Genomic DNA, 12,496 nt, shown 5'->3' with positions numbered 1-12,496 from the left:
TTAAACTTTTCTGTTCCTTACACAACGTCTTGTACCTACTATAATACCTCACGTAGTAATTAAACTAGACCTCCGCGAAGCTCTATAACCTTACTCGTGCATAATCGTGACAAAGACCTACTTATTAGCTTTAAAAACTTATATAGCAACAAGACTAGCGCAAATTAAGCACATACTATTATTAAGGTTCTTTAGAAGTATAATATTAAGTTAAAATTCTACTGCTTTATAGCAGATAACATGTTAAATAATAATATCTAGCTTATTAATTATCTTAACTTACACATAAACCTTAACTTTAGCAGTAATAACTAAATACACTGCGCTAGCTATACTATCTAAATTATTGTTAAGGCAGTTATCTATAGTAATAATATAAGCCTGTAAAAACAAAAGCTAGCTAATATAGCTTTTTAAAATTAATTTAAGCTTTATTAACAGCATAAAGTTATTAAAAAGCTTTATAACTTCTATAACTTAGTCCTTTGCTTAAATAAGCATTATAATAGCTTTACAGCTATTATAACTACACTAAGTAAAAAGGATGTCTTCTAGAGCTTTAGTACACTAAATCTACTATAAGATAGCAGTGTACAGTGGCATTTTATTTATCTTATAATTCTATGTTGTTTTAAACTTAAAGAGCCTATCTAGCGCTTTATCTAATCTAAGCGCTATAACACAGGCCTTACTAACAAGGTTAATAATAATATTAAAAATAATAGTTATAATTCTCTACTTAACAGCCTTACTAATAATAAATAAGTAGAGGTAGAGTGTATAAAAGACTTCTTAGAGATCTTTTATAAAATAACTAAACACTTTAAAAGTAGCACTAGTAAATTAGGCTACAGCAGCTTATAGTAAATATGTCTGTACGCAGCAGCAGCGTCGCGGCCTGGATACAAGCGATCACGCACGAGCAGGATCACGTATCTATGTCACATGATGCTTGTGCGCGAACCTCTGTGCGCAAACATCTAGATATCCCCTTTTTCCTCTATATAAAGGAAAAACAAAAAGTAATTAACACTAGTTACCTAACACCCCTGTGCAATGTTTACACTATGCAAACCTCTCTGTCTTGTACGCATTTGCTAACACTAAGTGCTAGCTAGTAAAGAGTCTATTTAACACTAATTAGTAGTTTAAATACTATAAAAAAGAAAGCTTTTTTTATACCTTTTTATTTAAAAGTTTATGTATAAAAAGAATTCTTTTCCTTACTACTTTAACTATAAATTAGTAAGAGTAAAGATAAAGTTTAATTTATATATAAGTAGCTATAAATCTTTATTTAGTTACTTAAGTAAAAGTAAAAAACCTGTCTATATAATACTGTTTAAAGGTATTATATAAATAGTAGTGCTTGTTTAACACTAAGAGGTCTGTTTTATCTTTTTGCATAAGGCTGTTTAGAGGTAGCGTACAATAAAAAGTAAGACAGTGCGCAATAACACATAACTAACTACTATAAAGTAATAAGCAACACTAGCTCTATCTATAACTAGCTAGCATAACATATTAATGTATAACTAATATATACTTTTTATAGGTATCTTAGCAAAGACTTTAGCAAAGTAGATAAATATTAAAAATTAAATAAATAAAATTAAACTATTAGATAATACACTTAAAAAAAAGCTTAATTTATATATAGCTAACTTAATTATAAAACTCTGCGTGTTAAGTGTAATAAACATATATACACTTAAAAACTTTTAAAATAACTTTATAAAGTAAAAGCTTATATACTTTAAAAATTTTAGCTAACTATTTTTATAAAAACTAATTACTACTTTATAAAATAAAAGCATTAGCTTTAAAAAAAACATAATAAAGGCTACTACACTATATAAACTTATAAAAAAAGAACACATGTTTACTATTTTACTAGAACATTATATAAAACTATTACTACTATTACTAGTTTTAATGTAATAAAAGATGTTTTTATATAAATTACTTATAGACCTAATACTTTCTCTGTAATTAGTATAACTACTTTGTAATAGCTTACTGTACAAGAGCATAACTAGGCAGCTACATATTCCTATAGCTATAGCTCTACATAAGATTCTTTAAAGCTTGTACCTACTATATATAATTTAATTATTATATAATCTATACTAACTTTTACTTATATAAGATATTATAGTAAAGAACCTTACACCTAAGAAGGTTATATAATTTTAAAAGGCATAAAGAAAAAAGAATAACTACATAAAGTAACTATATAATATCTTAGCTAATAAGGCTATAGTATTTATTAAGCTTTACTAATACCTTACTATTTTTAAGGCATTATATGTAAGCATCTTTTCTAATATTTTTAAAAAGTGCGCATACATGTTCTACTTTTATAATATTAGTCTAAAATAATTATAAAAGTTACTATATAAGTAGCTTAGTAATTACTTTAATACTAACATAAACTATAACTAGTATTAGATAGATTAGATAATAATAAGCTTTACATAAAGTAAGTAAAAAAACTTTATAAAAACTCTATATAAAGCTTTTAAAGCTATAATTAATAAACTTACTTTTATATAAAAAGCTTTTAGTTTATAATTCTAAAGTAAGATACTACTTTACACTACTATTATATAAGTATGCTAAGAGTAACTTAAACTTAAATAAGTAATGTTCTTAATTAAGCTTATATATAAGGCACTGTATAGTAACCTTTATTTAGCACTTTAGGTTATAATTAATTAATAAAATAATGCATTTATAAATAAATTCTAAAACATGTACTACACTAATAGGCAATATAGCTTACTATGTACACATAGCTATTAATAACATAGAAGAAGCTTAAGAGAATATAGAGAATTATTTAAACTATAGTCCTTTATATAATTAAAGTAATGCTTTATTTATTATAAGAAAAAATGTTAGTTAATAAATTAATTTTATATAAATTAATTTTATGTAAAACACTAATATATCTTTTTATATTAAGAATTCTATAACAAAACACTAATATATAAGAAAGTAAATATGTACATTTAAAAGTTTAAAGGTAAACTAGAGCAAAAAAAAAAGTTGCATAATAATAATAACCTAAATAAAAAAAAAGTAAGAAGATTATTAACTACTTTACTAATGCTATATTTCTTTACTGTGCAACTGCAGAGGACATCTATAGCCTAGAACCTAAAGAATACGCAGAATAGTTTATTCTTAAAGATTAATACTGTATAGTATACTAAGGTAAACTATAGGATACTAGCGTAGTAAGAATCTCTACTATAGGGAAGTTATAACTTAAAGTATACCTACAAGAATTCTTTTATATAAAAGTAGACTAAACACTAAAAAAAAAGAGTATTAGCTTTAAAAAATAAAAATTAATAGAATTAATTAGTACTATATAAATTACTAACTTAGTTAGTAACATAACATATTACATTCTAGACACTTTAACACTGTTCCTACTATCTCTAGCAGACGTAGACTAAATAGGTATGTACTTTAATAACATTCTAAATATTATTATATATAAAGATAAAACTACTGTCTTTATTATATAAAAATAAAAACACTTTTTTTTAATATTAGTAAAAAAGAATTTATATCTTTTTTTACTAAATTAAAACTTTACTGCCTTTACTGCTAATTTAGACACCCCTGCATAGAAAGACTCTAGAAGATGCTAACTAGCGCTAGCTACAACATTAATGCTGCAGTGCTAGAAGAGATTAAGAAGTTCTGCTACCTCTACTAATTATATAACTAGGATTTATAAAGATTTAAGTTTATAATTAAAAATAATACCTACTTTAACTAAAAAGTTATTATTAATGTTATATAAATTAATAATAAAAATGTCTTATATATTATTAATATAGACATATTATTTTAGGCTGCTACATTTCTAAAATCTATGTCTACACAAGATACCTAGGATGCACTATGTAAATGCTAGATTAACACCTATTAAAAACCTTTAGACTATATTATATATAACTCTAGTATAAACTTTGCTTTAAAGAATTTTTAAGCTTATGCAAAAATTATAAGAGCTATATGTAAGTAAATGCCTATAAAAGCACATTAGGCAGTTAGAAAAGTTAAGCGCGCGCACACACTTCTTTAACAAGTGTTTAACATCTTAAAGACTAAGCTAGGTAACTGTACAGATAATAAGGCTATTCTGTAGATAGCAGTTAAGGCTCTAAATAACACAGCTAGCCTACATAGTCTAGTACCTACACTACTAGTCTTTAGAGCATACTTAAGAATTAACTTAAACTTTTTACTATTACTAGACATTATTACATAAGTAAGCGCTGTATAAAAGGTAATAAAGATACTTTAAAAAAACTATATAAAAGTAAACATTAATTATATAATTAACACTTATAATAGCTTTATAATGTATAAAGTTTTTAACTTCTCCTTTAGCTTAAAAATTATAGCATAGAGAAAGAAAAAAGGCTAGACTAGCCTATATAAAATTAAGAGCATTAAAAGAAAAAATATTATTATTAAAAGAAAAAATAGCTTACTAAAGCTCTAATATACATAGGTTAAACTGTACTATAAAAAAAAAACAACTTACCTATAATAAATAACTTAGATAAACTAATTCCTATATAAAAAGATCTTTTAAAGAAAAGAAAAAGAAAACAGCTTTATAAAAATATTATAAAGGGAGAACTAAAGCCTACTACAGACTAAGCCTCTTAAAATAGTAATGCTGCACTAGTGTAAAGAGAAGATATAGATACTAAAAGAAGTAAAAAGTAAAAAAAACTTACATAAAGTCTAGACTAAGTATTTCTAACTTAAAAGAAAAAAAATAATTAGGCCTTATTTATTAAGCTTTATATAAATAGTATAATTACTATACTTAAAAAACTATTTAAGAAATTAAACTACATAAAGATAAACACTTTAATTACTAATAGCACTTTTAAAGTTATAGTATATAACTTAATAAAGCATAAAAGTTAGATTTTTAACCTTTGCTTTATATAAAAAGTAAAAGGTAAAATAACTTAACTATATAAAAAATCCTGCCTAGTGTTTACTAGCTACTTAGATAAAAAGAAGAGAGAAATTCTTACCTAGTTACTAACTATTTAGAGAATAAGCTAGAGACTACTTTTAGCTATAAAAGTAAGCTTAAAAGCTATATATAAAATGCATTTTAAACTATATAATATTATATAAGTATACATTTAATTAATAGATAAGCTTATGCGCACACTGTACACAAAGCTACTAAAGAAGATGCGCTAGAGCTTTTTACTAAATATAATACTCTAGGTTATATAACCCTTATATAAAGCTACTAAATTAGGACTATATTAGTTTAAAACATATTATAACTACTATAAAAAAAAGCTGCGCATGCACATCTTTTTATACAACTTTTACTTTTTAATTACTAATAAAGAAGAGCACACCTTTAGTATTACTAGCTTATAAATAGACAACACTTTAAGTATTATAATAAAAAATTTTATATAAAAAGAAAAAAAAAACTATAAAAAGTAAAGTTTTATATAAAAAGTAAGACTATTTTAGTAAAAAAGTAGCCTATTAAGTTTAATAGTAGAAGAATTAAACTTATGCATAACATAGTAGTTTTTACTTAGAAAGAATAAGTAAGCTACCTTTATATAATTAACTTAAAAAATAAAAATGCTGCATAATAATATATTAAGTAATATGTAAAAGGGGTATATATTACATCTATATGTTAACTAGAGGCAGCATTTAACTTATCTATTACTACATAAACTATAAACTTTTTACATAATAACATTAACACACTTAACACATAAATTTAATAGTAGATAAATAATAGTAAGCATAGTTTTACCTTTTTACTATTATAGCTTAATTATGCAAAGCTATTTATCTTTATAAATAAATTATTTACTAATAATAAAAACTTTAGCTTATAGCTAAAATTTTTAATTATATTAAGTAATAAAAACTATATAAAGTAAAGTAACTACTTTAAAATACTAGGTAACATTATACACTAGAATTCTACTAAGTGTAAAAGAGTAACTAGAAGTGTTCTTACTAGTAAACTATATAAAATAGTTAAAAAGTTTAATAATATAATTACTTTTAGTATAACTCTATAGTAAATTATATAAACACTTAAACTACTACTAATTTTAGTAGTAATCTGCATAGATTTAAAGTTTCTATATAATTACCTTATTAAGCTAAGCACTACTAGTAAAAAGTAACTTATAATTAATATTATATTACTTTATAAATTATATAAGAAAAAAGAAATTACTAAAATAAAGTAAATTAATAGTAAAAATAACTTAGTAGATGTATATATAAAAAAACACTAAACTAGGCTTTTTAATTATTAGTCCTAACTAACTACCTCTCTGTCTAGATAGAAGCATCTGTAGACTAGCTAGATTCTATGCGCAAAGATGCCTTAGACTAACTAGACTAATAATGCTTTTATATAAGGCCTATTTTTCTTTATTTTATTTTTTTTATATTATACGCACTTATTTTTTTTATTATAAAGATCTGTTACTGTTAGCACTATATAAAAAGAGAAAAAAGCTAGGGGATTATATAGTAAAGCTTAGAAAGTAAAGGATAAAAAAAAAAGCTATTTATATAGTATAACTAGCTTATTCTAACGCACAGTATTACTAAGGCAAGTTCTAATAAATAAAGTAAAGTAAAAGTAGAACATAATTAAATAGACTTATATAAATAAAAAGGAGGTAATGTGTATAAAAGGCAACTCTTTAGATAAAAAGAAAAGTTGCTAGTGTCTGTACATAGCAGCAGCGTCGCAGCTTAGATATAAGCAATCACGCACAAGCAGGATCACGTATCTATGTTACATAATGCTTATGCGCAAACCTCTATGCGCAAACATCTAGATATCCCCCTTTTTCTTTATATAAAGAAAAAATAAGAAGTAATTAACACTAGTTACCTAACACTTTTGTGCAATGTTTACACTGTGCAAACCTCTCTGTCTTGTACGCATTTGCTGATACTAAGTGCTAGCTAGCAGAGAGTCCATTTAACAAAATAATTATATACTTACAGGTAATTAATAATAAGCTTAGAGTATAAAGAGAGCGCTTATTTTATAAGCACTACAGTAACTACTTTAAAAACAGCGTTGCCTTTAGCATTAAGAAGCTTACTATGTACTAGAAAACTTTTGTTTTAGAGCTAAAGATCTTTTACTACTGTGTAGCAACTATTCTTAACCTATCTCTCTGCCTTCTCTAGTTTAAAGACTACTAGAAACACTACTTATTTTAGTATAAGTATATAAAGTTATTTATCTAGAAGATCTATACACACTACTTAGAGACCTTTAAGAAGAAAAAGGAGAAAAAAAAGGCAGTGTTGCTAGAGATATTATAAAAGAAGCTTTTAGTAGCTTACAGCAACCTATATAATAAGCGCCTTAAAAAAGCCTTCTTAGTTAACCTTACTATTTTTTATAACAACAAGAGTTGTAGCTTAAAGAGAAGGTAGAAAGTTAATAAGTTAAACTTTTACTTTAATTCCTTAGTAAAAGATAAGTATACTAGAGATTAGCTACTTACTTAGCTGCTTAAGTAGTAGTAGTAGTAAAGTTAACTTTACTACTTTATTTTTTATAAAATTGCCCTTAATTTTCTATTAATCTTAGTAACTTTATATAAGTGCAAGCAGTGCTTCTTATAGGCTAAGAAGATTATTATAATAAAAAGAAATTAACTATTAGTGTTAATAATAAAGGCTTTTTAACTATAGAAGAATTAGTTATATAATAATACTATTACTAGTAAGCTAACTAAGCTTATAGAGTACATTAAAATAGTAAGATTAACAACAGTAGATCTTATAAAAGGTATTATAACTTTTTAATTAGGTATAGTCTTTAGCTTTAGCGCAATTACTTTATAATACTTTAATATACTTTAGTTACTGTATCCTAACTGTACACTAACGTCATATCCTCCGTACAGTTAGTTAGTAACAGCCTCCTCTTCCGTAACTGTACTATACAGCCTCCAAAAGGCTCTGTAACTAACGGTTGGACACACTGTTCCAGATAATTTCAAGCCACAATGTCCTGGGATCTAGGCATACTAAAGAATTCGGTCTCTAAGGGTTAACCGAATGGGTCAAATCCCATCTCCCCTGGCTTGCCGTTGTCGTCGTCGCCCTACCTCAACATCGACATCGGAGTCTTTGGTCCACTAACTGCTTTTTCTAGCTCCGGAGAACTCCAAACCTTTGTCGTGGAACGGATGAAGAATACCCTATTCCCTGACACATTGTGAGGGGAGTTTAAGACATTGAATGATGTGTGGTATAATACGACGGAGGGAGGTATTGGTCCGCTGGGAAAAGGTGCGATTATGCAAGTTTGTATGAGAATAGCATTAGCTGTGTGATTTCATGGTTCTGCTTACTTCCCCAAATTTTGTCTGAGAAACTCAATAGTACAGCTCCTTCGCAACACCCGAAAGATCCCCGAGGAATAGAACCAGGTTTGAGAGGACGGCCGAGGAGATATCTATATCTTTCCTAATATACAGCATCACATTAGCACTACCCCAGATCGACATCGGCTCCGACAGCGGCACCACCGACCCCATTTACCACTACCACTCCAATCAAGATTGCTACCACTGGATGTCCGCCTTGGGGACCCTGGTTTCCATATCCATACTGCAGTGGGCCAATGACTTTCCGTCATCCTCTACCATACTGCCGACGACACACTCATTCCCTAGGACCTCCCCAACACCGTCACAGTCCTTGAATCTTACCTCTCGGAACTCAATGGCACCGTAACGGAGTCAGATTTCCATGACCTAGATCTTCGTCTAATTACTAACCCGATTGAAGATTTCGTAACACAGGCAGCAAGTATTTTAAGAGTTGCACAGCAGGTGAGGTTTTCAACGACAGTGTCCTGCTTGAAGTCGTGAATTCCAAAGATAGGGACTACTTGAGGGGATATGCGTGCGGGTGGTTGCCGGGCAGAGAAACGTTCAAGAATGTGATAAGTGTGCCAGGGGTCGATAATGGGTATGGTGGGAATTTTTTTCAGGCCGTTATGGATCTGACTAATGCAGGCGAGGAAGATGGCGGTAGAGATTTTGAGACGTTGAAGGAGGCAGTTAGGGAGACGATCAGTAAGGGAGGGCGGTTGGATATGGGTGTCCATGATGTTATAATTGGTACTTCTTACGAATAGTACTACTGCATTGAGTTTTGGAGCAATGGATATACGAAGAGTAACTGGGATATATTACCCTACCGTTCAATACACCTCCCAGAAATCCCTAACGAGAGGGAAATTCTTCCAGCCTAATGCTCTGAAATTTCTCCATGCAAGATCTGCAATTGCCGTGAGAACCTTTCTTCCATCTATAACCGCTCAATCGGTGGGTATCTTAGCTTCGCCGCAATGCCCATGTTCCAGTGCAGGCGAAGCACAGCCAGCCGCGCCCGCATTTTGCACCTGAACGAACTCGCCTCAAGCTTCTAGAATTGTCCACTATCTAAGGCCCGACCGTCTAGTGTAAAGTCTAGATGTGGATATGTAACCCCTTGGGTGGTGGCATTCTAGATTGGCGTATTGCTGATTCGAGGAGTAGAGAGCTGAGATCCCGCGACGAGGCCGAATTCAATGAGCACCTAATGGGGGGTCTTTTCTTGAACGAAAACGCATTGGAACAGGTTTCGATATCGCATAGTGTCAAACACAAAATCGTTTTCACTCATGCAGACCTCAATATAAAAATATTTTTGTGGATAAGAGAGGAAAGATTTCGGGTATCGTGATTGGGAGTGTGCAGGCTGGAATCCTGAGTACTGGGAATGTTCGAAGGCGCATTTCACAGTGCGATACTCGATTCGATAGCTTGCAGATGTGATTCATCAAGTTTTCCCAAACTACAATGATGAGTTGCAGGTTGAGAATATGCTTACTAGCATGAGGCCTTTCGTGGTAGGGATGTATGATATTCAAGTTACTAGCCACGCTGAGCCGAAATGTATTCAGCCAATATTGCTATCGACACAGCATTGTTGACCCAGATTGATAACATTTTCTGTGTCTAAATTCGATTTAAGAGCGCGGAAAGTCTATGGGAACCAAGTCGAAAAACTGCTAAGCACAACAAACGCTTTGCACGTGACAGTGAGAGAGACCGCATACAACAAACAAAATGTATCAAAACCAAATAATTATTGCATATGCTTAAGAGCCACATACCAGAAGCAGTTGGGAAGCTAAGCCCCGACTCATGGTGGCGGCGGCGGTGGCGGCGGTAGAGGAGGAGGAAAGGGAGGTGGACCACCTCCGGAGCCTCCCGCTCTTCCCATTCCAGCATTATTTCGGCTCGCACCAGCCATTTCAGATGAACCAGTAGACTTGATCATTCCACCTTCTCTCGTAAAGATGCTCGATATACCAACCGCAAAGAGGGTCGAGAATGCGAACAGCAGCCATTGAAGAATGTTCAACGTCTTTCCCGCGGTAATCTCGATACTCGATGAGCTATCCACCCTCGTGATAAACTCCATGGCACTTGTTGCTTGATTGATCGATATAGCTGATGCAAGTGCAAACGCAACTGAGCCCCACATCGTCATCATGGAAACTTTTCTTAGCATTTGGATTCGTTTCCCTGCGTTCACATTCTCTATTCCGGCCATTCTGAAGTGCCCCTTCAAGAGACTGATAAAAAAAAGGCTGATAGCAAACAATACGCCGGCAACAGCAAGAAGGTAGATGATGATCTTCGACTGTATGTCTAGTGCCATAGATAAAACGTGCCTGGAGTCGTCGCTGAGGTTGGACGTGGTGTTGGAATTGGGTCCGATCAGCGAGCTGAAAAGGGCATCGACGGATTTTCCGGAGCTGGGTGAACACGAAAGACCATTTGATACAGAAGCACAAACGCCTAGTTCCTGATTAGAAATTCTCGAATATAGTAGTTTAGCTTTCCAGAACGACGTACCGAAATATCCAAGCCGGACTTCTGATAGCAGAGAGCTTGTTTCATTGAATCTCTGCAACTTAACAGTAAATATATTAGAAATACCTGGAGAAGTTGATACACATCCCGTTAGAGATAGAGCTAAACACAAGTCAGTTCTGTGTATACATGATGCCTCTTGCGGTGGCTTACAGTAGAAAATAAGTATCGGTATTGGTAGCAGGTACGTCCAGAGACGGTAGTTCACGTTTTCTTTAGAACATGTTCAGCCCACCAAGTCTTGAGGGAGGAATTTCTAAACCACTCACGCATGCGATAAGAAATTCCCATTTCGGTGGAAAGGGTCCAATTTGGTATTTGGAATTCGATAAAAGGTAAAAGGTCTGGGGTGATGTAAAAAGTGAAAGGAAGAAAGAAGGTGAAGATTAATGCGAATAGGAATGGTCACCAGTTGATATTCTAAGTGTGCAGTCTCTGCTCCAGTTCGGAGATATACATACTTCTTAAGATGTGCAGTCTCATACAATCCTAAACTGCTGCTATGTCTGGACTCAAGGCTTTGCCTCAAAGCCACCAAGTTTTAGGACCGAAAATATGTACGGAGAATGTTAGAAAAAGCGCGTGGTTGTAATGAAAGGCGGAGCCAAGCTCACGAAGCCATCTAACAAATGGTCGAGCCTTGATGAGTAGGACTCAAGAAATGCTGGGTTTTCACTGATGAAACAAGGTATTTCCATTCTTTAGAACGCTCCTTTCCCTTCATGCATTGGTACCCTCAAAGTTCTCAAACATATTTACGCGCTGTGAATAGAGCCGCTATCATCCAAACATTGCTTGAAAAATGGAGCGCGAGGCATAGCTACTGAACGAATGAGCGAAGGCAGAACCGAACATTTCCCTTTGCCCAACTCGGATGAAGGACTGTGCCGCATACGGCAAAGCATATGCTCCGGCGCCTATGGAGGTAGATCTAAGATTAATATATGCTCTTATATAGTAATTACTGTGTTGTGTTACATCGATGCGGCTATTTGAGGCTCTGCTATGCGCGCGCCCACCACTGGGGCTTAGTCTAGACATGACCGAACTTGAAGTGGAGAATGTGGGGATGATATTGGCTGACCAGAATATCACCAGGCTGATTTCTCGTTGCACATCACGCCAAAGGACGATCTATGACAAAGAGGCACAGTAAAATGGTTCTTCGATCTACTTATAACACTTGCTGGCGTTTAGTGAAGGAGGCACAAGTCGCTGATGCTTCACCACCGATGCTACGACTATCCACTCGCTTGTCGTTCCTCAGCCGAGGCAACAGCGCATCCGTCTGCTTAGGCGCTCGGTGAGTTCCATTTGTATACTTGTATTCCGTCGCGATTCGTATCTGAGGAGGTCGAGTGGAAGTAAGGTCACGTGATGATAGCGCACGCTCGTATATCTGTGTAAGCAGGTGTGGAGACGTTGTAGAGACAATGTGTATTTCGGTATGACCTCTGTAGACTTGAGTGTCCAAGGTCTGGTACTAA

At 32.4% G+C, this 12,496-nt stretch overlaps 2 protein-coding genes across 2 annotated transcripts; one reads left to right on the top strand and one right to left on the bottom strand.

The window, feature by feature from the left end:
- Positions 1-9,558: 9,558 nt before the first annotated feature.
- On the top strand, positions 9,559-10,215 carry BDR25DRAFT_350782 (uncharacterized protein; the record flags this gene model as incomplete). The annotated part of the gene is made up of 5 exons (XM_033694761.1): positions 9,559-9,776; positions 9,818-9,848; positions 9,890-9,940; positions 9,981-10,055; positions 10,102-10,215. 5 exons carry the CDS (start codon positions 9,559-9,561, stop codon positions 10,213-10,215), a joined length of 489 nt encoding a protein of 162 aa, XP_033552247.1.
- Positions 10,216-10,446: 231 nt separating this feature from the next.
- Positions 10,447-11,196, bottom strand: BDR25DRAFT_201735 (uncharacterized protein; the record flags this gene model as incomplete). Its single annotated transcript, XM_033684396.1, has 3 exons — positions 10,447-10,934; positions 10,992-11,111; positions 11,163-11,196. Coding segments are annotated over 3 exons (642 nt in total), but the record flags the coding sequence as incomplete, so codon positions are not given.
- Positions 11,197-12,496: the final 1,300 nt, after the last annotated feature.

This window comes from Lindgomyces ingoldianus, assembly GCF_010093535.1.
Source record: "Lindgomyces ingoldianus strain ATCC 200398 unplaced genomic scaffold BDR25scaffold_5, whole genome shotgun sequence".
Lineage (NCBI taxonomy): Eukaryota > Fungi > Ascomycota > Dothideomycetes > Pleosporales > Lindgomycetaceae > Lindgomyces > Lindgomyces ingoldianus.
The sequence above is the reverse complement of the archived record's forward strand: the minus strand, read 5'-3'. Positions and strand labels throughout refer to the sequence as shown.